A 25,829-nucleotide genomic window follows, 5' to 3' on the forward strand; every position below is an offset into this window, starting at 1 on the left:
TATTCCTTTCGGATCATTGAATAAATACTCATTGGTAAAAGTATTTGTTTTGGGTTTTGTGCTTCTTTAATATTTAATATTTAAGATAATAAAAAAATCTTTTTGTTATATAACAAAGACAAGTATCATATTATGAGTGAACATCCATATACATGCACTCATACAGTGGGGCAAAAAAGTATTTAGTCAGCCACCGATTGTGCAAGTTCCCCCACTTAAAATGATGACAGAGATCAGTAATTTGCACCAGAGGTACACTTCAACTGTGAGAGACAGAATGTGAAAGAAAAATCCATGAATTCACATGGTAGGATTTGTAAAGAATTTATTCGTAAATTAGGGTGGAAAATAAGTATTTGGTCACCTCAAACAAGGAAAATCTCTGGCTCTCACAGACCTGTAACGTCTTCTGTAAGAAGCTTTTCTGTCCCCCACTCGTTACCTGTATGAATGGCACCTGTTTGAACTCATCATCTGTATAAAAGACACCTGTCCACAGCCTCAAACAGTCAGACTCCAAACTCCGCCATGGCCAAGACCAAAGAGCTTTCGAAGGACACCAGGAAAAGTATTGTAGACCTGCACCAGACTGGGAAGAGTGAATCTACAATAGGCAAGCAGCTTGGTGTGAAAAAAATCAACTGTGGGAGCAATCATCAGAAAATGGAAGACATACAAGACCACTGATAATCTCCCTCGATCTGGGGCTCCACGCAAGATCTCAACCCATGGGGTCAAAATGATCATGAGAACGGTGAGCAAAGATCCCAGAACCACACGGGGGGACCTGGTGAATGACCTGCAGAGAGCTGGGACCAAAGTAACAAAGGTCACCATCAGTAACACACTACAACGGCAGGGAATCAAATCCCGCAGTGCCAGACGTGTTCCGCTGCTGAAGCCAGTGCATGTCCAGGTCCGTCTGAAGTTTGCCAGAGAGCACATGGATGATACAGCAGAGGATTGGGAGAATGTCATGTGGTCAGATGAAACCAAAGTAGAACTTTTTGGTATAAACTCAACTCGTCGTGTTTGGAGGAAGAAGAATACTGAGTTGCATCCCAAGAACACCATACCTACTGTGAAGCATGGGGGTGGAAACATCATGCTATGGGGCTGTTTTCCTGCCAAGGGGACAGGACGACTGATCCGTGTTAAGGACAGAATGAATGGGGCCATGTATCGTGAGATTTTGAGCCAAAACCTCCTTCCATCAGTGAGAACTTTGAAGATGAAACGAGGCTGGGTCTTCCAACATGACAATGATCCAAAACACACCGCCCGGGCAACAAAGGAGTGGCTCCGTAAGAAGCATTTGAAAGTCCTGGAGTGGCCTAGCCAGTCTCCAGACCTCAACCCCATAGAAAATCTGTGGCGGGAGTTGAAAGTCCGTGTTGCTTGGCAACAGCCCCAAAACATCACTGCTCTCGAGAAGATCTGCATGGAGGAATGGGCCAAAATACCAGCTACTGTGTGTGCAAACCTGGTAAAGACCTATAGTAAACGTTTGACCTCTGTTATTGCCAACAAAGGTTATGTTACAAAGTATTGAGTTGTATTTTTGTTATTGACCAAATACTTATTTTCCACCCTGATTTACGAATAAATTCTTTACAAATCCTACCATGTGAATTCATGGATTTTTTTTTTCACATTCTGTCTCTCACAGTTGAAGTGTACCTCTGGTGCAAATTACTGACCTCTGTCATCATTTTAGGTGGGGGAACTTGCACAATCTATCTATCTATCTATCTATCTATCTATCTATCTATCTATCTATCTATCTATCTATCTATCTATCTATCTATCTATCTATCTATCTATCTATCTATCTATCTATCTATCTATCTATCTATCTATCTATCTATCTATCTACATACATATACATGCGTGTGGAGTTTATATAAGCAGCTGACCGTGCTGCTTATATCAGCAGCCTGCTAATTGCTGCTACATATTCTGTTGCTCATGTTATACCTGAAATAAATAAACACCTGATAGAAAATCAGTGTCTCTTTATTGTATTATTTAAATTCACACATTTATTGCTAGACAAGATTAAAAAAAATCTTCCTCTTAAAGAAGCTAATTATTTGATCTGATTTGACAGCTCACACATCACAGACTACCCCGGTCTGAATTTTTCATCACCCCAAAGCACCTTCTAAGTTTGAAGTATTACAGTCTTCATGTGTGCAGAGGACAATCCAGCTTTGTACTCATAATGCTGCTGAGTGTAGCTGTTGTCAGGGGCCACCCCCATTAAAAGACTGGATGACACGCAAGCTAATGAAAGGGCAGCAAGGCCTGTCAGGCACCCTGCCCGCTCAGGTAACCTTCTGTTACAAAAAACTGCCCCCTAGCTTGCTCTGTGGGACCTCCTGTCACCTCAGTGGCTTTGTCTTAAGAGCTGTCACCTTGCTTCATTAGTACCACTTCCCAGTGAAGTGCTTTCAACCTCACAACCAGCACCCCTGAATGTGCTACCTTTAGTGTCCCTTTCCTTAGAGAAGACTAAAGTTTGTATGCAGTACCTTGTACAATTCTTGAGTCACCCCTCAGTGGTTTAAATTTTGCCATAAAAATGGTAAATAGGTGCAGTAATTTATGTGCAAAGAAGAATGGAAATACAGTATAACTGGCAAAACCAGAGTTTGTCAGATTCTAATGGCCTAGAAAGTCAATATCTGGTATGACCACCTTTATACTTCAACACAACAGGAACTCTTTCAGGTAAGCTTTCTTGTAATTTCTTTAAGGCATCATCAAGAACAGTGCTCTGGGCTTTTTGAATGAAATTCACAGCTCTACTTTGGATATTGGCTGCTTGTTTGTTCTGTTCTTTGTCAAGGTGATCCCACACTGCTTCACTAATGCTTATGTCCAGGGCTGTGGGGAGAGCAGTCCACAACTCACAGTGTATATTATTCCATCCAGGCATGTTTTGTACCTCATTGGCACTGTGTTTTGAATCACTGTCACACTGAAAAGGGAAGCCTTTCTAGTTGGCAATACATGGTGGATCCTAATCTGATGGTACTTTTCTGCATTCGTAACTCCATTAAGCTCCTCAACACCACTGGCTAAAATGCAGCACCAAACAATGACAGAGCCACCACCATTCTTTTTTTTTTTTTTTTTTACAGATAATGGACTGATTCTTATATTCAACCATCCTTCCATTAAGACCATTTCTGGTGAGGCTTTGACGAACAGTACTGTAGATGGATTGGCTGAATTGTCAAAAGCATTTCTCAGGTCCTGTCTCAGGTCTTTTCCGGATTTTTCCCTATTGCTTAAGGACATGTCTTCTGATACTGTTCATCTGCTGTAGATTATTTTTAAGGGTTGCCGCTTTTTCTTTTGCCCTCCACTTTTCCAGTTTCCTCAGTGACACCCTGCACACCAACCAAATATATGCCAAGTTTTTGGTTCATAGCTCTTTTGGAAACATGTTGCTGGTGCAAAATTACTATTTTATGCCGGTCTGTGTTATTGGTGGCATTTAACTAAAGAAATGAGAACAAAAAGTTTATTTTTGCAGCAGGTCACTGCTAACAAATTGCTTAAAGCTACAATTTAAAATGTTCTTTTCTAAGTTGTCTGTTATGTGTGGACACATCACTGGTCCATCACTTAAGTTAGGTATCTTTTTATGCTTGAGTGATGCAGAGAACAAACAAACATACAAACAAAAATAATAAGGTACAAGGACCCGACTAATAGTGAATGAAAAAGCAGCTAAAGTCCACAAAAAGACCTTCAGGAAGCCTGTTGAACTACTGCTCAAGACCACTTAAAAATGTCCAAAAAGTCTGGTGGAACATTTGCACAGTACCTTATTTTCTTTTCAGCTCAATTCCATTTAGCTTTATTCATATACCTCTTATTCACAACGACAGCCACCTCAAGGTGGTGTCTGAAATGACAGTTGTTCTGCCCTAATCCATTTCGGCCTGCACAGAATGTCCATTTCCCCCCTGCATGTGAGGACGAAGACATTTTTCACATCGACAGCAGGTCCTCCTCATTGTTTGCTGTGAAGGAGAGAACAACACTAAATTATTGACAGTGTGAAAATGTCACAGATGTTCCTATATTACTTGGCCATTGTGAGCAGAAAATTTTTTATTTCTACAAACTTTGTAAAGAACAGTGTACATGAATGAGCTTCATCACAGTGGTTTGAAGCATTTCTAAATTTGAATTGGCAGCTATTCAAAGAGCATAAAAGGTCAAATCTACAGATGGCAGGTTGTGTTCTGGATCCACAGGTGGACAGAAATTACTACCTTTATGTGTTGGCATTTGGATTTACTGAATGCAACAACATCACCAGCCCCCAACCCCACCACAGTGTAGTAACTGTAAAAATGTACATAGTTTGAACCATAGATACCTCCATACAAATAATCACAGAGCGCACAGAAAAGAGAAGTGTTTGCAGGATAGTATTTTACTGGCTAAAAGGGGAAAAAACTGCCCCCAAGTGACCAAAGTGGTACAAAGCAAGGAGAAGGGAAAATCTGATCAATCAAAAAAATCAAAGACAGACAGTGGAATACTTTAAAAAAGTAACCAACTATTGTATTAGAGCTTTTGATTTAGATTATTTATTTTTATTTATATTTATTTAGGTTTTTATTTCATTCCATGTAATAACAATTCACCACAATTAATGGAAAATCTGTTGTTTTTTTTGGTTATTTATTGGAGTTTGTTGTATATACGTAGCTTCTTCCTCACACCAATCATTTTCCCCTTTTTGTTAAAAAGTTTCTTAAAGCTGCATCATATCCATCGATGAAGTGGTAGTTCTCTATACTTTCTTGAATTCTCATGTGCATATATTGTCTACTGTTTACAAGAGCCTTTTAAATATGAGCTATGGAGACTACCATCACCTGTCAAGGCAAACAATTTGATTGGGGTAAAGTATATCCAGTAAATGGCAATATAACCACTATAGCTCTTTCACATTGTCCCACAAAAAGCCAGAGGGTTGGATTTGAGAAGCAAAGTGTGCATAGTCTTTTCACACTGTGTAAAAGCTCTATTCTGTTGCCCCAATGCTCTCAGCTACAGATTTTACAGCACCACTGGAGGTTGATGTAAATGTTACTGGAGCTGGAGCTTTCTTGGTTCAGGAAGAATGTCTTAATGTCTTATATACTCATATAAAAAGTTATCTGCTGACCAGTGTTATAGCTAAAATAAATAAATAAAATGCATCTAGCATGTCATTGTTTTGCTTATGTGTGTGTGTTTTTTTTTTTTTTTTTTTTTTGCCTTTGTGTTGTAGGTACTGTCCCTGATTCTGCATTTCATTTGTGCACTATACAGCTGGTATGAATGTGGAATTCAGTGAATGAATTTGAACATCATCAGCTTAACTTCAAATTCATCTCTGCTACCCTTTATGTAACAAACTCTGACCATGACTACAGCCACTGTGCGCTAGTCACACACTGTTCTTTGGTTTAAATCCATGCTGTTTTTGTTTGTTTTTTTGCAGCATGTTTCACAACTTGAAAAACACAATCGCACATATACAGACCCAGTATTTAAATACATGAGTACTTAAATATAAGCTTTACATTTCCAGTTTATCAAACACCACTGAGCAGTCCTTACCTTTAAGTCTAACCTCTCTTCTTCCTTTCTAGTTCTGGCTTTCTTACCTTGCTCCATGTCTAAGTAAATTTAACTCTATTTCTTTTCTCTCCCTGTGAAATACATGTCCTGACACAAAAAAATTACACACTTATGCTCACTCTTCTTCTGCATGGCTAGCTAGATGCTGAAGTACCACAACTTATGGACACCCACAGTCATTCCAATGTAGTAGCAAAACAAACAAACAAAACAAATAAATAAAAACATGCCCACTTTAACCTCTGACTATGGCACACAATTTTGCCCCTTTCATCTGTTTTTATGTGACATCCTCTCGTGACTAATAAACAAACAAGATTGCCTTTCATGTGTTACTGCTTATTAAAAGCATTATTATTACGATTATTACTATTACTATTATTACCATTATTATTATTAAGCATTATTATTAAAATTATGTTTGTTCTTTCATTTTTGTATAAACCAATAACAGACAGAACAGTTATATTTAAAAAGCCTATTTCACTGATACACTTTGGTTGGTAACAATCTTTTAAAAAGACATCCGCTGGACGATGGTTTTAAGAAAAATTTATTTTGCCTTACGGCAAATCTGTGAAGGGTAAAGACCCCTCAAGGCCATAAACCCACCAGGAAAGTGCTGAAAAGCCTCGGTTTCCCGTAGACTACTACCCATCGAGAGGATTTGCCCCCTGCTGACTATTAGGAGGGATGCATGTTTAAGCCACCTTAGCACTGGCTTACCTTCCTTCCTGCATGTTTTGTTACATGCAAGTATTGAGCTTTTTACCCACTTCTTCTCTGCCGTGGCTTCTTCAGATATAGACTTAGCGTATAAAACAAAAACTCTATCACCATTTACAGAATGAAACCCAACTTATTACATCATATTCAATATTTTTTTTATTTGTAACCTTGTTGTAACCTATGTTGTAACCTGTTTATTAGTGTTTCCTGTTGATGAACTTTACATACATTCTAAGTTAAAAAGTTTTTAAAAAGGCAAAAAACGCTGCCATATGACAACAGCAGAACAGAGCACGGAGACAATGAATAACAGAATAAGTGATCTAATGTGGAAAATTGTTTTCAGTCCTAGGTTGAGGCGGAGCTTCTGTAATCTTTCCGAGGCCCACACACAGAAGCCAAAGCCCTGCCGTTACCATAGAAACGACTCGCGGAGTATGGGAGATGCCACGAGCGACTCGCAATTGGTCACCTCGGATCGTTGTTCCGTCCCAACCTCCCCTATGATTTGTTTCATGTATTGCCCGTCTTAGAAGCTGCAACATGATTGGCTACCTTCTACATTCGCGGCCCGCCTCTGTGAGTAAGCGCTCCCAGCTGCACACACGTCGGGAAGAGTCGTGCGGACGACGTTGTACATTAAAGCGAAAGCTTAGTTGTTTTCAGGAGTAAAAAAGTTAATCTGCGGTTGACTGTTTTTGGAGTAGTACGCTTACTTGGAAATTCACAAAGTGGTGGGAAAGTTGGGAGACATGTAGAGACTTTTTGATCGCCGGTATTGTAGCTTGACGATGGAGGAGCCAGCGATAAGGCAAGGATTAATGTTAGCCAAATTAACGCTTTTTGGGGAGGATATTTTTGTTTTGTTTACGTTGGGATAAAACTTACGTTTTAAAATGGCGAGTTAAGCTAAGAGTCTTGTTCCAAGAGTGCGGTGGTGTATGAGAAGTGCGTCTAAACGTGCCTGAGTGTAATAAAAATGCTGACATGAATCTTTGCAGAGAGTTTGAGATGTCCCTGTCAGACGGTCCCTCTGACGACGACGACGAATTCCCGTCGACTTTACCCACAGATGGCAGCCACAGTGGGAGCATCCGCAAGGTCAGACACCCACACTCTTACATTCATTTCAAATAAATAAAAAAATACTGAATAAGTAAAATTAGAATACAGTCCACGAGATGATGCTGTGTGGCTTCACATGGGGATCTTATTGGACCTGTAATTAAAACTAAAGAACATGAAACCTGAATGTCATCGATAATCATGTAAATTGGCAAATGTAAACTTTAACTTAGGGAACAAAGAAAGTTAGCAGCAGGGATAATACCCACATTATTGGGAAAAAGAGCACATGTTTTCGCTGACCACATTTTCTGAGTTTTGACATAGTGACCATCCCAATACATCAGAGAAGGGCTGAACTGATCTAGCTCTATATTTACATATACCTTGGTTTCGTGTAGATGTTCACAGAGTGCTGATCGTATACCACTGTTAAATTATTAGTCTGTAATTTATTTATTTTTATGAGACTGTGTGACATCAGGATCCCCTGAAACATTGCTTTCCTGACATTGTTAAATAAAATGTAACAAATAAGTAAATCACAGAATATACATTTACCAAACTGTTAGTTATCACTTTTACCAATAAAAAAATAATAGATGATATATAATCTATGCATGCTGTATTAACAGCAGTGTGTAGTTACTTTGCTTACTGTATGTATATAATAGTGTGTTGTACCAAAAACCTCTTGGTGGTTGCTTTAGTCATTAGCTGGGTGCAACGGTTGCAAGTAGTGTACCTGGAGGATTGTGACATGTCTGCAAACAATTCCAAACTACTTGCCAAGTTGTCTGTGAAAAGCAAGAAGCAAAATGAGTGAGCATTTGCCTTCCAAAAAATTTGCAATTTTTAAAAATGTGTTTCTTTCAGCAGTCAGGCAGAAGTTTCACTGTTGAAGGCGAATGTTCTTTGCCTCCTGTTGGCAGTTTTTCACATTTTCACAAGTTTCTCTAACGCTTGGAGAGTAAACAGCAAGTGTTTACAGACAGTCAGCATCTTCCGTGCACCAGTCTGTTAGTGACCAAAGCAATCAGAAGTACGATTTTCAGTCTTTGTAACCTGCCCTGTCGTGGGAGATCAGTTCAGTTCACTGGAGGGTTACTTGATGTGCGCATGTTAAACAAACTCCTTTACTGGGAGGTAAAGAGATATATGAAGAAAAAGAGAGAGACAAACATAACAACTATATACTGTTGAGATTCCTGGAAGAGGGATAGAGAAGAAGATGGAAGGAGCAGTAGGGCATAAGAAAAAGGGAGTATTCAGCTTGTTTACAGTACAGCTCCGCCATCTGTCATGTAACTGTACATTTGTTTACCTCAGAGTGTGAAAGTGTGCTGTACTGTATGACACATGTCTGGTTTTAGTGAGCACACAAATTACCAGCTGTGAGGCAGTTCTTAAAGTATTGTGAGCAAATTGCCTCTGTTGAAGCAAGATTTTAAAAAGCTGTTAAATCTTCAAACACATGTACAGATCCTGTTAAAGTTTTTTATCTTCTGAGAGAATGTATGTCCTCTGCTTTGTTGTGGCACAGTATTATCATGTTAAGCAGTCACAATGACCTTCACGTGTTGTCACGTCCATCATCTCTATGCTATACTGGGTTTGTAGTGCGAAGTAATTCTTTCAGACTGCTCTCCACTGGCAGTAATGACATGCCATGGTGCCATGGTAAAACTGGGGTTAGTGTCATGTGAAAACAGGAAGGCTTAAAAAAAGTAATTTCTCACTGCGCCGCAGTCTGTTTGAGATTTATTTTCGATATATCAAATCTTATCCCCACTGTGGCTGTGTCTCTTACGGTTTCTTTTTTTTTTTGGACAGGATAATTTCCATCGGGGAAAACATTAGTTAGCTGGTTGTAAGTCTGCCATGCTGCTTCCAGTACTTCTTACTCAGATCATACAGCATGAAGTAATGTTGTCACATTTGCACAGCTGTTCTGTGTTTTCTTGGGCAGACTGCCAAAATATATTAACAGCCACCAAGTATATTTGGTAGTCTAGTGTAGCTGTCTTTTTTTTTAAGTTTTAGGTTTTTCAGCAGCTTCCATGATGGATTTACTGGTACTACATCAGTTTGCTCCGGTTTTGCAAATTCATTAACTCAACCAGCCCTGACCCTTCCACTTTGTGTTTCTCTAAGGCTCGATATCATTCAGCTTCCTCTCCAGACTCCAGTGTTTCTCATACAGGGACTTGATAACGATATAAGTGGAAGTTCACATGCCCTTACCATCGTGTTTCTTTACAGTCTGGTCCACTTGCTAGTTTCTTTTGTTGCTATCTTTGATATTAGTCAGCTGCTTGAGTTTCTCATCCTGTAGTCAACTGGATGGTTTTAAACTGGTGTCTGGAAGTATCTGTGTTGTTCTTAGAGCAGCAGTCCCCAACTTTTTTGCGCCACGGACCGGTTTATGTCCGACAATATTTTCATGGACCGGCCTTTAAGGTGTCGCGGATAAATATAACAAAAATAAAACCAGTACTGGTACCAAAAAAATAGAAGATTTAATCATAAAACATAATTGAAAGACCCAGGGAAACCGAGTTACCGATAAAAACGATAACCCCATAACCTTTACACCCTTATAACATACAGCATCATTTACGCTATTGCTTGGAAAAGGGTTTGCTTTCTTGCCGGTGAGTAGATTAATTAAGATAGTCTAATTCTGTGGGAAATGCAACTTTTGTAGTTGGTCATTCAGTAATTCTTTTACCTCCTCCATTTCTTTATTTCATCTGCAGGGCTGTGATCCTTTGGCTCAGACTCAGCGCAGTAAGCTGCAGCATCGACGGGCTCGCATCAACCAGCAGATCAACAAGGAGATGCGTATGAGAACTGGAGCGGAGAACCTGTTCAGGTGAGACATTGCGACGGATCAGAACATTGCACGCACAATTTTTATTTTATTTTTAATTACTTTTCTGTTGTAATGTTACACGAGGGCAGCACGGTGGTGCAGTGGTTAGCACTGCTGCCTCACAGCAAGAAGGACCTGAGTTTGAATCTATTGTGTGTGTGGAGTTTGCATGTTCTCTCCAGGAACTTTAGCTTACTCCCATAGGTAGGGTGGTTGCAACCTGATATCACAATAGAACTTGAAATAGACACAGCAGTCCACGGTGTCCATTTCACGTACATGCGCACAGAAGTTGCAGTAACGGCAGAGGAAGATATTTTATTTCAAGCCAACATGAACATAATCGTGGAAAAGCATTTTAACAGACATTATTAACATTAACAGTTATATGTATATACATATTAGCTGCCTAGCTTAATCAATTTTGATGATTAAGGACCCTGGAATGTACTTCATACATTTTTCTCACTACCGAATTCGTGGCTTTAAATAGATTATTTCCTCCTTCTAGTAATGCAACATCTGCATGCGTGTCTGTTTCACAGTTTGGAGAGGCAAAAATGGACACGAATCTTCTTGGAAATAAGTGATGCAGTGCTGTAGTGTTGAGCTGCTTTTCCAATCCCATGGGTAAAAAATAGTGAAGCTTTGTGTTTGTCAGCTGTATCACAGTTGCTTTAAATATAATGTATATTCACTCATCACACAGCAACTTTTTCTGTTTGATTTTGTGAGAAATGCCATTCAGGTGCCATCTGTGTTGTCGTCTTTGTTAGTTGCCTCACATTTTTGGTTCAGTCGGTTGATGGGAAAAGGTCAGAGATCACTCCCATCCTAAAGAAACACACACACCAGCACCACCCAGTTTTACAGCTCTGTTTGTGTTCACTGTGTGTGAATATGGCTGTTTATGTGCTTGTGCTGGTTTATCTCCTCCCTGTTGTGCAAATATTTGCTTTTTTTGTATTAATGCTTTTTTCAAACAAAACAGTGAGTGAACACTGCATACTTTGGCAGCATGAGCACCACTGAAGCTAATCTCCCAACTCTCTGAACTGCTGGCCCTGTGTCTTGAAGCAGCCAGTTGTCATTCACACAAACCAGAGAGTTTTACTGGTGAGGAAAGTGAACGAAGTTAAAAATGAAATGTTCACATAGCATCAAGGTCTTGTCTCCGAGGACATTGGCATCATCTTTGTCCAGTGTCTCTCCATGGCTCTCCTCTATATTCTGTCTCCTCAACTCATTCTCAACACGTCCATGTTTATTGCCCACTCAGAGGTAAATTAGTACAGAGCCTCAGAGTATATGCATGAAGTATGTGGATACATTTGCTCTAAACCTCTGCCGTGGCAGTTTTAGAATGTTTAAAGTATGAGCAGACCGCTGTGCAAAAGTCTCTGGAAAGACATGGGACATGCTGCTGCTCCAGGACTATTCGGGAGGAGGAGTAGGAGGAGCCACTTAATTAAAGCAAAGAGCTCCTTTCTGCTTCCTCAGTGGTGCCGCATTAAAATCTAATCTAATCAAAATAACCATGTTTTTAATTTAAGACAGACACTGTTGTCTCAGGACTTGTTTTTGCAACAACTGGTAAAGTTGAAAAAAAGCTTTCTTCTTTCTTTTTTATTTACTCTGTACTCTGTATTATTTTATTGTATTATTACGATGCTTCAAAATGCTCCCATAAGTTTAGTTAGTGTAGAAAACCACAGCTGGTATGAGATTAATAAATTACTCTTTTGATGCCCTATCTGTCGTTCTATTTGCAAATTCTTATTTCATAGTCAAGCCAGTTTGAGTGGCCTGACTGCAGTGGCTGTTGCTGTTTTGTTTTCTAAATGTTTCAAATGATGAAACAGTCCTTAAAGTAATTACTGTGTAACAGGGTGTTAATTTATTTTTATTTGTCTTTTCAATGTTTCCCTAGCTCCACATTTGACCTATTTAGGCTCTTATCCCGAAAGGTGATGACTCAGTTTACTGGATATAAAACAAGCACTCTCTCCCGTTCTATTGGGACGCCCGGTCACATAGACAAAGACCCCCACACAACCCGTCAGCCTGTAATCAGCTAGCTTTGTGTCTGCCCCCGTCCTGTTCCCATGCAGAGATTCCCAGCGGTGCTCTGGCAAGCTCATCCCCCACTTATTTGTCTGGTGCTGTCAGACCTTTTTTTTTCTGTCCTTCTTTTTCCAGTCAAGTGGAACACATAGACACATGAACACACACATACACAAAAACATGTAGCTTTCACTTGCACTTCACTTGTTGTGAAACTGTTGTGGAACTGTGTCATGGTATTAGTGCTGGTGTGTGGGAGTCGATGTTTGTGTGTGTTTGTATGTAGGGGGGTTTGGGATGCTAATTAAATACAGGGGAGGGGGTGTCACTAATCAGGGTTTGTGATTGGCTAATGAAGACGTCATGTTTTGTGCTGCATGTAGGAGCTCAGCTGAGGGGCTGTAATGTTGTTTAAACATCATCCCAGTGACAGGGGTCCATGCAGACCCCAGAGGTCTGCAAAATATCTCTGCATGTGAGATATTTTTCTTATCTCACAGGTGCTTTATATAATTTATTTCATTTATTTATTTAGAAAGAGGGGCAATAGATATTAATGAACATTTAAACAAATGTAAATATGCCAGATTATAGCCTTGTGCTAATTTCCATCTGCAGACCCTCTGGCAGGTTGGTGTTAAACACAAGTTAGTAAAAACATACAGAGACACTATTTACAGGTCATGTGACAAGGACTATTGCTCAGTTTTTTAATGACTTTGTCGATCAGTTTGTTCTTAATGATATCAAAACATTGTTTTCTGTTTCTGCTTTGGTTAGTGCTTTTAAAATAATTAAAATGTGTTATGGCGACAGGAAAAAAAACTTCTAACATTTAAACTTCTCTGATTCTTCATCTCATAAGCAAGAAATACTTGTGTTACCCTTCCGGAGCTGCAGCATGTTGTGTGTGTAAGTGGATGTGTGTGAAGGGGATATTTGGCAGCCTTTTTAATGCTGACTAATCAGATTGGCCCTGGCTTGATCCTACATATCGGCGTTTGTGTGTGTGAGACTGGGAGAGGCAGTGACAGATGAGGAGAGAGGTGAAGCTGAAGTGGTCTAACTGGAAAGCTTAACCTGATTTAAAAAGTCCTCAAAAGTGAGCTTCAGTTGTGTGTTTGAACTGAGATTGGTCATGTGTTAAAGGATAACATGGAAAAAATGCCACAAATTTTTCAAATTCAAAGTGATGTGAGTGTTCTGGTAACAGGTATATGCAACTGAAGCTGAAGTGCTATTTCAAGATAAACACTCAAACATATGTTTTTTTTTTAGCTCTTTACCGCTCAGCCATAAAAGGCTGATGGGGTGTTGTAGTCATCCCTCCAGATGGGCAGCTGGGCAGGCTGGACACCTAAGTTTGTGATAACTCAAGAAGGAAGTCACCTAGGATTTTCAAATGCCATAGGTGCATCTACCAAAAACCTCGGATGAGTTTGAGTCTTAGTGACCTCAACCTAAAGGTCAAAGGTGAGGGGTAGTTTTCTGAAAAGCTTGTGAATGTGATAACTCAACAACAAGGCGACGTAGGAGCTACAAATTGATATCATCAATGTATCTCCTAGAAATATCTGAGGATTTTGAATCCTCAAAGTCGAGGTCAGAGGTTTAGTTTTCTGAATTTTTTTTGAATATGATAACTCCAGAATGCGACAGTGTATTCATATTCATACCACAGGTGCATCTACTGAAAATCTTGGATGAGTTCGAATCTCAGTGACCTCACTCTCAAAGTCAGAGTAAGTTTTCTGAAAGTCTTGTGAAATCGATAACTTGAAAACAAGGCGACGTGGAGTTTGTAGAAACATCTCCAAAACTGACACCAGATTTCCCGCTAAAACAAGATACAGAATAGATGGGGTGGATAGATGGGCCAGAGGAAATGTAAGTAAATTTGATGTTGCAGGCCTTTATTTTTTCAGTTCATCTAAACTCAACCATTTCTTCTACATTTCTGTGAATTTGACACAGTGCCCATTTTGATGCATTTCTCTCCTTCATGGATAGAATGTCTTTATGACTGCAAAGTCCCAATAATTTTGTGCACTGTTTAGGACCAATAATGGAGGAATTCTCTACCACTTTTCTAAACAACAACATTGTAAACTAGAGATGCTTCAGATTTCTGGGAACATTGTGTACCCCATAGAAGTATGAGCTGGCATTAGTCATCGACCCTCTCATTGTTTTTGGGGGGTGAACCGGAGAAAGTGGTTGACAGAGGGAGGAGAAGGTGGAGAGAGCTGCATAAATTAAAGAGAGGCTTTTTTTTGCCTTCACCCCATCCTGAATTTATGTTCTCAGAAAAGTTTGCTGCATCCACTAATACTGAATGAAAGTAGCAAGTCAGTTTTTAGCTGTGTTGTTCTAATTGTGATACTGGGCTCTACGACAAAGCAGATTAGGAATCAGCCCAAGTACTGTTTTTAGAAAGCCCACAAAGAAGTATTGAGAACTGAAAAACAAAACAAAACACCTGGACGTCTTTGTGTTTTATTCTGCAGGGCGACAACCAACAACAAGGTGAAGGAGACGGTGGCTCTAGAGCTCAGCTTTGTCAACTCCAACCTGCAGCTGCTCAAAGAGGAGCTGGAGGAACTTAACAGCAGCATGGACGTCTACCAGACAGACAGGTGCACAAATGCATGCGTATTTGTCCCATTAATTCCAGGCCGTGCTTATTAGACTAATGATCATTATAATTGGGGAAAACAAGCATCCATTATATTTTTGTAGTGACGCTGGCACTGGGTGTATAACCTCCTTGTACTTGGATATTTGTGATGACCAGTCCTTAGAAATGTTATCTTTGTTTTTTAATAATAGGATGGGGTTTAAGTCAAAGTTGGGTTTCAGTCACATTTATTTAAACAGACTAAAGGAAAAAAGCATCCACATGTGTGTCATGCATTCTGTCACAGCCATAAGATTTTTGCCTCCACGGCTCCGTATCGTGTGAGGGAAAAATCCCCTGATTAGAGTATAGTCAATAACCCTGTGGTGGCAGTGTGCACATTTGTTGTTATTGTGAATGGCAGTAGGTAACTGTGGGGGGTGACAGGCTTACTGCTTGGCTTTAGCTTTTCTGATTAGCAGGATGAAGCACTGAGAATAGTGCTCGCTGGTTTTGAAAACAAGCAGATGGCAGCAGCAGTCATTGCCGAAACCTACACTACCTCTGTTAATTTCTTTTTGTAGTGAGGCTGTCAATGTTCCAATGATCCCACTTGGCTTAAAAGAAACCAAAGAGGTGGATGTCACTGTTGCTATCAAGGTGAAGTCAGCATCTATCTACCTCCTTCTCTTTATTTATCCAGTTTGTTGTTCTTTTCAAGAAAAACTTGTGTTTGAGTAAAAGATTATTGCAATAAATGTATCCTAATAAAAGTTACTGAATCAATGTTTTTAAGCTTATTTTACAAGCAGTGTTTATATTTTTATGCTAATTTACATTAGTTGGCCTGACTTCTTTTCATTACTTGTTCATTACTAAACATTTGACACAGATGGGTAGTTTGATGAAATATCATATTTTTGTGCTTATTTGCTTTCCTTTTTCCAGATAGTATGGAAGAATAACCAAAATCATCTTCATGTGGACACGTGAAGATAATTCTTTTGTCACCGTGTCTCTGTCTGCCTTCACAGGACTTCATATGTGAGCACTACGGGGAGGACAGCTTTCTCTATGACAAGGAAATCAAAGAGCTTATGGAACTTAGACAGGTTAATAAATTCACCCATACAGTTTGATCCAGAGTAAACATTCTGCTCATCATGGGTAGAAAAACAAGTGGAATGAAAAGTATTGATTTATTTAAAGTTGATGTCTCTTTTAGGCTGTCCGTAGCTGACATTAAATGAGTGTTAACATTTAGTTTATTGATTATTCAATCAGGCCATGCGTACACCCAGTCGAAACCAGGCCGGTCTGGAGCTGCTAATGGAGTACTACAATCAGCTGTACTACCTGGATCAACGCTTCTTCTCTGCTCAGAAGAATCTGGGTGTTCATTTCCACTGGTATTATATGATAGCATAATTTAAATACTGAAGGGTTATCATAATCATTAACATGCATTTTACAGTATGTGCAATATGCAGTAAAATAAAAATGGGCAAAGGAACAGTTTTTTAAATGTGCACTTTAGCCGTGTTGTTACTACATCCTGGTGCCTTACTGCTGCTCTCTCTTTCAGGAGAAAATCGAAGCATTCAATAGTTGTTTTCCAGGGACAGATTTATGTAATGTGACTATAAAACCATTTTTCCAGAATTAAAATCTCATTTATGTTTCTAAGTGGTTGGCTACAAATTTTAGTTGAGCTTGAAGGTGCTAATTATGAAGTAGAGCATGGATGGCAGTGTCTCATTCCATGACTGTAAAAAAAAAAACTTAAGCTTAATAGAAACTTTTGTTCCAGCAGCTTAAACTCTGGAGGGGCTTTGCTCATTGGTGGTTCCCTTTTCGTTTGTCATTCAGGTATGACTCTTTGACTGGCGTTCCATCGTGTCAGCGTGCGCTGGCCTTCGAGAAGGGAAGTGTGTTGTTCAACATCGGAGCCCTGTACACGCAGATCGGAGCACGACAGGACCGCTCTGCAACAGCTGGCATAGACCGAGCTATAGATGCTTTTCAGCGTGCTGCAGGTAGCACAATGGCAAAATCATACATCAAAATACTTGATTTCTCGTTTTGTGAGCCTTCAAATACGAGGGGCTTGTTTTTTACACAAAACAGCACAAGGCAATATAGTCCTAGTGCTGGTCCCAAGTCCAGATAAATAGGGAGGGTTGCATCAGGAAGTGCAGCTGATGTAAAATCTTGACCAGATCAAAGATGCAGATCATAAAAAATGAATTTTTCATTCTGAATTTGTCGGGTCTGGGTTAACAATGACTGCATACTAACCCTTATGCCGCATGTGCAAACTGCAAGATAAAGGAGACTGCAAGGCAGTGTTCTGTAGATTGTAGCTAAGCATGAGCAGAGAGGGATAAAGGTGGTGAGCCATACAGTGGGGCAAAAAAGTATTTAGTCAGCCACCGATTGTGCAAGTTCCCCCACTTAAAATGATGACAGAGGTCAGTAATTTGCACCAGAGGTACACTTCAACTGTGAGAGACAGAATGTGAAAAAAAAAATCCATGAATTCACATGGTAGGATTTGTAAAGAATTTATTCGTAAATCAGGGTGGAAAATAAGTATTTGGTCACCTCAAACAAGGAAAATCTCTGGCTCTCACAGACCTGTAACGTCTTCTGTAAGAAGCTTTTCTGTCCCCCACTCGTTACCTGTATGAATGGCACCTGTTTGAACTCATCATCTGTATAAAAGACACCTGTCCACAGCCTCAAACAGTCAGACTCCAAACTCCGCCATGGCCAAGACCAAAGAGCTCTCGAAGGACACCAGGAAAAGTATTGTAGACCTGCACCAGACTGGGAAGAGTGAATCTACAATAGGCAAGCAGCTTGGTGTGAAAAAATCAACTGTGGGAGCAATCATCAGAAAATGGAAGACATACAAGACCACTGATAATCTCCCTCGATCTGGGGCTCCACGCAAGATCTCATCCCGTGGGGTCAAAATGATCATGAGAACAGTGAGCAAAGATCCCAGAACCACACGGGGGGACCTGGTGAATGACCTGCAGAGAGCTGGGACCAAAGTAACAAAGGTCACCATCAGTAACACACTACAACGGCAGGGAATCAAATCCCACAGTGCCAGACGTGTTCCGCTGCTGAAGCCAGTGCATGTCCAGGCCCGTCTGAAGTTTGCCAGAGAGCACATGGATGATACAGCAGAGGATTGGGAGAATGTCATGTGGTCAGATGAAACCAAAGTAGAACTTTTTGGTATAAACTCAACTCGTCATGTTTGGAGGAAGAAGAATACTGAGTTGCATCCCAAGAACACCATACCTACTGTGAAGCATGGGGGTGGAAACATCATGCTATGGGGCTGTTTTTCTGCCAAGGGGACAGGACGACTGATCCGTGTTAAGGACAGAATGAATGGGGCCATGTATCGTGAGATTTTGAGCCAAAACCTCCTTCCATCAGTGAGAACTTTGAAGATGAAACGAGGCTGGGTCTTCCAACATGACAATGATCCAAAACACACCGCCCGGGCAACAAAGGAGTGGCTCCGTAAGAAGCATTTGAAAGTCCTGGAGTGGCCTAGCCAGTCTCCAGACCTCAACCCCATAGAAAATCTGTGGCGGGAGTTGAAAGTCCGTGTTGCTCGGCGACAGCCCCAAAACATCACTGCTCTCGAGAAGATCTGCATGGAGGAATGGGCCAAAATACCAGCTACTGTGTGTGCAAACCTGGTAAAGACCTATAGTAAACGTTTGACCTCTGTTATTGCCAACAAAGGTTATGTTACAAAGTATTGAGTTGTATTTTTGTTATTGACCAAATACTTATTTTCCACCCTGATTTACGAATAAATTCTTTACAAATCCTACCATGTGGATTCATGGATTTTTTTTTCACATTCTGTCTCTCACAGTTGAAGTGTACCTCTGGTGCAAATTACTGACCTCTGTCATCATTTTAGGTGGGGCAACTTGCACAATCGGTGGCTGACTAAATACTTTTTTGCCCCACTGTACATGAAGCTAAGGGAAAGAGTTGTGGAAGCTAGGTTAAGAAGAGGTTTGATCAGCGAGCAGCAGTCTGGCTTCGTGGCAAGAACTACACATGCAATGTTTGCTTTGAGAGTATTGATGGAGGTCAGAAAGAGCTTCACTGTTGTCTTTTTGAATCTAGAGAACGCATGTGTTAGGGTACCAAGAATAGGAAATATTGATATTGCATGAGTAAGTCAGGAGTGACAGAGAAGAATGCAACATGTAAAGAGGAGGGATAGTGGATATATTGTGTAAAGGATGTTGAAGATGAAGCTTCCAGGCAGAAGGAAAAGAAGAAGACCTCAGAGGAGCAAAGGAGGACGTGCAGAGGGTTGCTGTGACAGAAGACAATGCTAGGGATAGGGCGAGATAGAGGCAGATGATTCACTGTGGCAATCCCTAAAAGGAGCAGCCAAAACAAGAAGATTGCCATTAATATAACAGATTTTGTTGTTGTTTATAATCAGCTATTGATGATTTTGAGGTACCCAATCCTGTAAATTTAAAGCTTTTGTTCAGTTGTTTTTATTATATACTTTTGATATAATAAACATTGATGTCAGGATGTTTGAATTCACATGGCTAATTGGTAATTTATTTATTTTTTAATGTGTAGGTGCATTTAATTATCTTAAAGAGAATTTTTCCAACGCTCCAAGTCTGGACATGAGTAGTCCATCACTCTGCATGTTGGTGCGGCTCATGCTTGCCCAGGTACAGGAGTGTGTGTTTGAGCGCATCACCCTGACCACACAGGACACGCACTTTACCTCCCAGCTCCGGCTGGCACAGGAGGCTGCACGGGTGAGTAAATACATATGTGCTTTGTTTGTGTTATTACCCTTAATGCCCTATGTTTAACCGTATGCATGTGTGTTTTTTGTAGGTGTCAGATGTTTACTTGTTAGTGCAGCAGACTATGACACAGCCTTTGATGAAGGACTACGTGCCATTTTCATGGGTGTCCATGGTTCAGGTAAAATCTGAACACTTCCGCGCTCTCTCCCACTACTACGCTGCTGTTGCACTCTGCGACCACATGTGTAAGTACAAAATTTACTCACATGTTCATTAGGGAGAGTTCATACTTCTTGTTTTGTAGATAACCTTCTGCCTTGGCTATATTTAATTTTGAATTAAAGCAGTACACTTGTGTCTTTAAAAAGTCTTAAAATCAAGTTGAAGCTTGTTACATACGTAAGACACTTTTTGCTGCTAATTTATAAACAGACTGTAATGTAATATTTTTTATCAAAGACTGACATTCTTGGTGGTGTGAGAGTGGTGTCAGACTGATCCAGCGGGCAGTGTGCGACGTTATCTTGTCTGTGCTTGTCATCTTGTCAGCAGTCTGTTAATGCCTAATGAGGCAAATTCATCAACAAAGCTGTTTTCCTCTGTCACCTATGGAGTACACCTCTGTCCTGTGTATCACCTATGCAGCATCAAAAGCACTGTGTTTTGAAGAAGAAAACTGACATTTCTAGTGATTTACCCAATAAACCTAACTATTGTATTCTTTTCCAGAGATAATGCTCACCTAATTAGCATTTCTAAACAGATCTTAGCTGTATATATTTTTCCATAGTGTTGGCAGGAGGGGAGGAAGAGGAGGAGGAAGCTGAGAAGGCCTTCCTTCAGTGCCATGCCAGTGTTCCTGCTGGGCCACAACTCAGCCAGGTTCTTCAAGATCCTGAAAAAAGACGAAAACTTGGTGAGTTTGTATTCATCACGTAGCTGCTATGAGCTGCGTTGTGCAAGCATCTTGAAAATGAACCAAAATGCTCATGTTATAACTTGAATAGTTATATTCCCATTCTTTGAAACCTTTATTTTTTTAATAATAATTTCTGCTTACATGAAGGTAAGGCCCACCTGCGGCGTGCTGTAATCAGACATGAGGAGGCCATGCGTGTCCACAGTCTGTGCAAGATCCTGAGAAAGATGGATATCCTGCAGGATGTGCTCTCTGTCACACACAAACGTTCCCTGGACAAATACTCAGAGCTCGACCGAGAGGACGACTTTGATGAAATTGCAGAGGCCCCAGAGATACAGTGTGAGTGTCACGTATAATCGTAAAGTCAGTGATTACATTTTCTGTTTGATTAAATCATAGTGACTAACTGGCTTCTTTACCAGCTCATACCCACCAGAAACCAGACGTCATTCCACCCAACTTCTCCACAGTCAAGGTTACTGATATCTTCCAAAGACTGGTAAGTCCCACAGGGAAGAAATAATACACACTTGGCAGATACCTACCCAGGTTAGGTAACCATTAAAATTGTTTCCTGTTCTTATGCTCTAGGGTCCACTGTCAGTGTTCTGTGCGAGGGCTCGCTGGGGCCCGATGCGTGTGATCTGCCTGAATAAGAGAGAAGGAGGACTGGGGCTCACGCTCAGAGGAGACTCTCCTGTCCTGGTGGCTGGAGTGGTGCCTGGAGGCTGGGCAGAGGTGAGATATACCCTGCACATCTAGAGAAGATTCTGTGAGAAGAAAAGATCTTCTCTTGTATTCTTGTAGTCTTATTTCTATTCTATTTTTATCCTCTCAAAAGGAATTGATTTGCAGTTTGATTCTAAGATTTAAATATTTTAAGACCTGCTTTCCTGTCTACTTATTGTATTATTATGGGGTCTACCTTACAATATAAAGTGCCTTGAGGTGACTGTTGTGATTTGGCGCTGCATAAATACAGTTGAATTGAACTTGATTAAGTAGTTAACTGCAAAAAAGAGCCATTCATTTGTTATTTAGAAAAGAGTTGTGATGGACATGAAGGAGACAAAATGCAATACACTTCCTTCTTTTGTCTCCTTCTTCATTGTGGGAATATATTGCGGGCCTGCATACTTGCATGAAAAAAATGAGGTCAAAACATGTAATTAAGATGAACTAATGATGTTACATGATGTGTTCAGGAGGCTGGACTGAGGGAAGGAGACTACATAGTAGCAGTAGATGGAAAGGACTGTAAGTGGGCCAAACATGGTGAGGTGGTCCACATGCTGAAGAGCTGCAGTGACAGAGGGGTGGAGATCAGTGTGGTCACATTACACTCACATGATACACAGGTAAATATGTGTATGAGCTATGTAGGGTATTCATAAGCATGTAGATTTCAGATAAACTTCCTTCGTAGAGACGTAGAGAACAATAAATTGTTGCAAAGCTTTTTGGTGGCATTTATTTTTTGTTGTTTTCCATGGATGTCTAGCCCTTTTCCAGCATAAGCAGCATGAAAAGGCCGTGCTCAGTGACCTTTTTTCAGAATTTACCCTTCTGTCTCTCTGATGGATGCTTTTTACCCCTCACCTGTAAAATGCTGAAACAAGGGAATATGAGTGTTTGTCATTTGATTACATTTGAGCCATCTTTATACTAACCTAGTATTAGCCTGAAGGCTCAGGTCAATGCAATACTTTATTTTCAAACCTTTGAATCAAAACTGAAAGTCTCTTCTTTGATTCCTTAAATTGTGGAAATATCTGTGGGGTTTGGCTGCTGTTTCAGTGGTTGTGTACCTGTGTGTATGCTTTTTTGTTTCTTAGCAGGTGGAGAGGAGGGCAGTTATGCTGTCGCTGTGCAGCGACAAAGAAAACACTCGGCATCGTCTGCTGTCTGGGGCTAAAGGCCAGAGCTCCGCCTCTTTGCTGAACTGGAACAGGAAGAAAAAGAGGGAAGACAGCACGATCACAAAAAGACTTGGAAGCGCTTTCAGTTTGTCGTTCGGAAGCATCCGAGACACTGAGGCCATGTACTAAGAGACGACTTCAGAAGAATCACTCAGGGAATAGCAGCGGAGCACACGGTACAAGTACAGCAGACACAAAGAAACAGCCTCTCCTGAGTTGAGGAGGTAGGTGATGATGCAAAGCTGGGACAAAGGAAAAGAAAAAACATGTATAGTCAAGGAACACGTGCTGTGCCAGGTTCTTCTTGCACACTCCAGCATATCTGACATCTTCGTCAGTTAATCATTGAAATGTGATGTTTATTACTTTTACCCATTGTACAAAAGTGAATTTGAAGTATCACAGAATTGTGTCCTGGCATCTTTCTAACAGAGACTGCGCAGTAGGGAAGTCGATAGTGGAAATATGTCTGTAATTTCTCACCTGAAGTCACTACTATGAAGGATCTGTTTGCAAATGAGCAGCACAATATGGCACTGCCCACATCCAAGATACCATGGCTTCACTTTTTGGGACTGTCTACATTGTACAGGCCTTGAACAGTGTCCCCAGTTCCTACACTGGGGTAACCTGACTTTGAATTTAAATTGCATGTTTAGGAAGAATGTGGTGGCAATGTATATAAAGTCAGTAAGTGTGTGAGTAAATAGATGCAAATTTTCCACAGGGCCTAGCAAAGTTACATTTGTAGAATTTCAATGAGCTTTATGTCATATAAGTGCAGTAGCTACAAAAATAAAAGCACAAAAGTATAAAGGGAGCAAAATAACAGAACTGAGGCTTCTTCTTAATTAATTTCAAGGCTTTACAAACATACATGCTTGCTGTGTTGAAGCTGACAGCTGTACAGTACCCTTCTTTATGGACACACTTTAAGTGTTCAAGCACTGTACAATTCTGCCTGATACAGCTGGCAAAGTTATTTGGTAAGAATAAAGAAAAAAAAAAACAGCTTCTGTCAGAGTGTAGTGGTTTACACAAATTACTTTGGGGTTGCGTCAGAAGAGATATCTGGTGTAAAAACCTGCCAATGTGGTGCTACCCACTGTGATGATCCCTTGTAAATACAGCTGAAAGTAGCTTCTCTAAATGTTAATAATCGTTGAAGAAGATAGAGCAGAATTAGCAAGGAAGCACAAAATTTCTTGTACTGTATTCTTGATGGGACCGAATAGACCAGCAGTCACCTGTGATTAACCACTGAAGGCCTCCAACGGTTAATCTGTTCACTTCTGACAGAAAGCACATTCAGTTTTTAATAGATTAGGATTAATTCAGACAGTCAGTTCAACCTGGATTTATTACTAAAAGTGTCATGTTGGAATTAATCCTTAGATCATTTTTTTATGTTTAGTTTTATCATTTCTAGGTGACTAAAGCACTTGAACTTTGCTCTGTTTTCTAATGTAGTTTTAGTATTTTGAATGCACTGTGACAAATATTTTGTAAATGTAGTTTCAGGTTTTACAATAATGCCTATGATGTACTCACATTGAGAGGATGTGTGTTTGGATGTCAAATGTGATAGAGAGCGATCATGTAGGAAAAGCATGACATGAGGTGTGATTACATCAAAGTCCACTGTGTTTAACAATGTCCAGCCACTGTACTGTATGTTAGAAACAGCCAATGTTGCATCTGTAGTTGTAAGAGCTGTATTGAGAAAATGTTTCTTTCTTTAAATCAATGCTGTTTGAACTTTTTGTAAAATTTTGATACAACTTGAAGTAGCATTTTGTTCCAGCTTAAAATGAATGTTATTTGAGTTTGTCGTGTTCACTGTGACATGACGGTCCATAGTCATGAGTGTGGAAAGCATGAGGGGACAAGAGCAAAAATTAGTGTTTATCTGAGTCTTGTTTCGTCTAGAAAATCTTAAATATAGTTTTAAAAGGTCTGACAACTTCTTTCACAATGATGATATTCACATTCCTTTGGAAATTAGCAACTTTTGTGCCACTTTTGACAGTAAGAAGACTATTGCGATGCGATACCATGATTCGTGCATCCACCAGAGTATGAATGTTAGATAGAAAGAAAAACACTTAAGCATAGAAAAAATTGCTTGTATGAATAGACATGAACGAGGTACGTTGTATAAAGCACTTTGATTGCTCAGCTATAGTAGAAAAGCACTATATAACAACCAGTCCATTTAACATTTACTTTTCTCCACTTGTGTTAGCACAGAGATGCTAATTTCTTTCCTCTGTTCACTAACATCAACTACTCCAGTTTCTGGAACTGAGATAACAGTTTCATTTTCTCCATCCTGTGTTTGAACATTCTTGATAACCCGTTTTTGACCCGAGGCTGCCAGATAATCTTTCCTCCATCCTGCTTTTGAAACATTTTTTAATTCCCTGTTGAGACACTGAGTTACCAAATATGCTTCTCTACATCCTATTTTTTCCATTACATTTCAGTTCACATTGTCAGCAGTTTTCCAGATACACTTTCCCTATTCTACTTGTTATATTTGTCTGCTTAATTTGTATTTGTTGAGCATTCTCCTGTACTGTGTTTAGCCCCAATAAAATTTAGCAATTACATGTTATGAAATATAGCATGTCTGTCTTCTGAGACATGCAGCTTGTGGGGATAGGTTAATTGGATAATCCAAATTGCCACTAGGTGTGAATGTGCGAGTGAATGTGAGTGCGAATGGTTGTCTGTCCCTGTGTGTTGGCCCTGCGACAGACTGGCGACCTGTCCAGGGTGTACCCCGCCTCTCGCCCTATGACAGCTGGGATAGGCTCCAGCACCCCCCCGTGACCCTGAAAAGGATAAGCGGAAGTGAATGGATGGATGGATGTATGGGAAATATACTCACACCCCTTATCAGTTCAGGTGCTGTAGGAAACTGGTTCAAATGAAAGAACGTTGCTACAATCCAGCACCTGATTTCAGCTCTCTGTTTTCACAGCTTAAGTAAGGCCAGTGTACATCTAGGCCATGATTTTCTTCCATCTTCCTTCACTCGAAAGCTAAATCTTTGTCAGAAAGTATTACTCAGTGGTCTTATCATTGCATTTCCGTTCTCTGCAAGCATTGTTGCATGCAGTTATGTGGTCAGATGTGTTTGATCAGTAGTGCT

General features: G+C 40.2%; 1 protein-coding gene across 1 annotated transcript; it reads left to right on the forward strand.

Annotated features, from left to right (window-relative positions):
- Positions 1 to 6,963: 6,963 nt before the first annotated feature.
- On the forward strand, positions 6,964 to 25,571 carry rhpn1 (rhophilin, Rho GTPase binding protein 1). Its single transcript, XM_085386346.1, has 16 exons — positions 6,964 to 7,195; positions 7,386 to 7,485; positions 10,209 to 10,324; positions 14,896 to 15,024; positions 15,590 to 15,665; positions 16,040 to 16,117; positions 16,290 to 16,414; positions 16,875 to 17,041; positions 19,650 to 19,837; positions 19,920 to 20,076; positions 20,622 to 20,747; positions 20,898 to 21,092; positions 21,176 to 21,252; positions 21,345 to 21,491; positions 21,959 to 22,111; positions 22,589 to 25,571. The coding sequence occupies exons 1-16, from the start codon at positions 7,176 to 7,178 to the stop codon at positions 22,799 to 22,801; spliced, it is 2,067 nt and encodes a 688-aa protein (XP_085242472.1). The 5' UTR covers positions 6,964 to 7,175; the 3' UTR covers positions 22,802 to 25,571.
- Positions 25,572 to 25,829: the final 258 nt, after the last annotated feature.

This window comes from Rhamphochromis longiceps, linkage group LG17 (genome assembly GCF_057381845.1).
Source record: "Rhamphochromis longiceps isolate RC_006_pf linkage group LG17, R_longiceps_female_GT1.1, whole genome shotgun sequence".
NCBI classification, from domain to species: Eukaryota; Metazoa; Chordata; class Actinopteri; order Cichliformes; family Cichlidae; genus Rhamphochromis; species Rhamphochromis longiceps.

Bases quoted from the DNA above. Each gene is read 5' to 3' on its own strand.
- rhpn1 (XM_085386346.1), top strand. From the start codon at position 7,176: ATGGAGGAGCCAGCGATAAG. The intron at 20,077-20,621 runs GTAAGTACAAAA...ATTTTTCCATAG, and splicing joins TGCACTCTGCGACCACATGT to TGTTGGCAGGAGGGGAGGAA. The intron at 21,492-21,958 runs GTGAGATATACC...TGATGTGTTCAG, and splicing joins TGCCTGGAGGCTGGGCAGAG to GAGGCTGGACTGAGGGAAGG.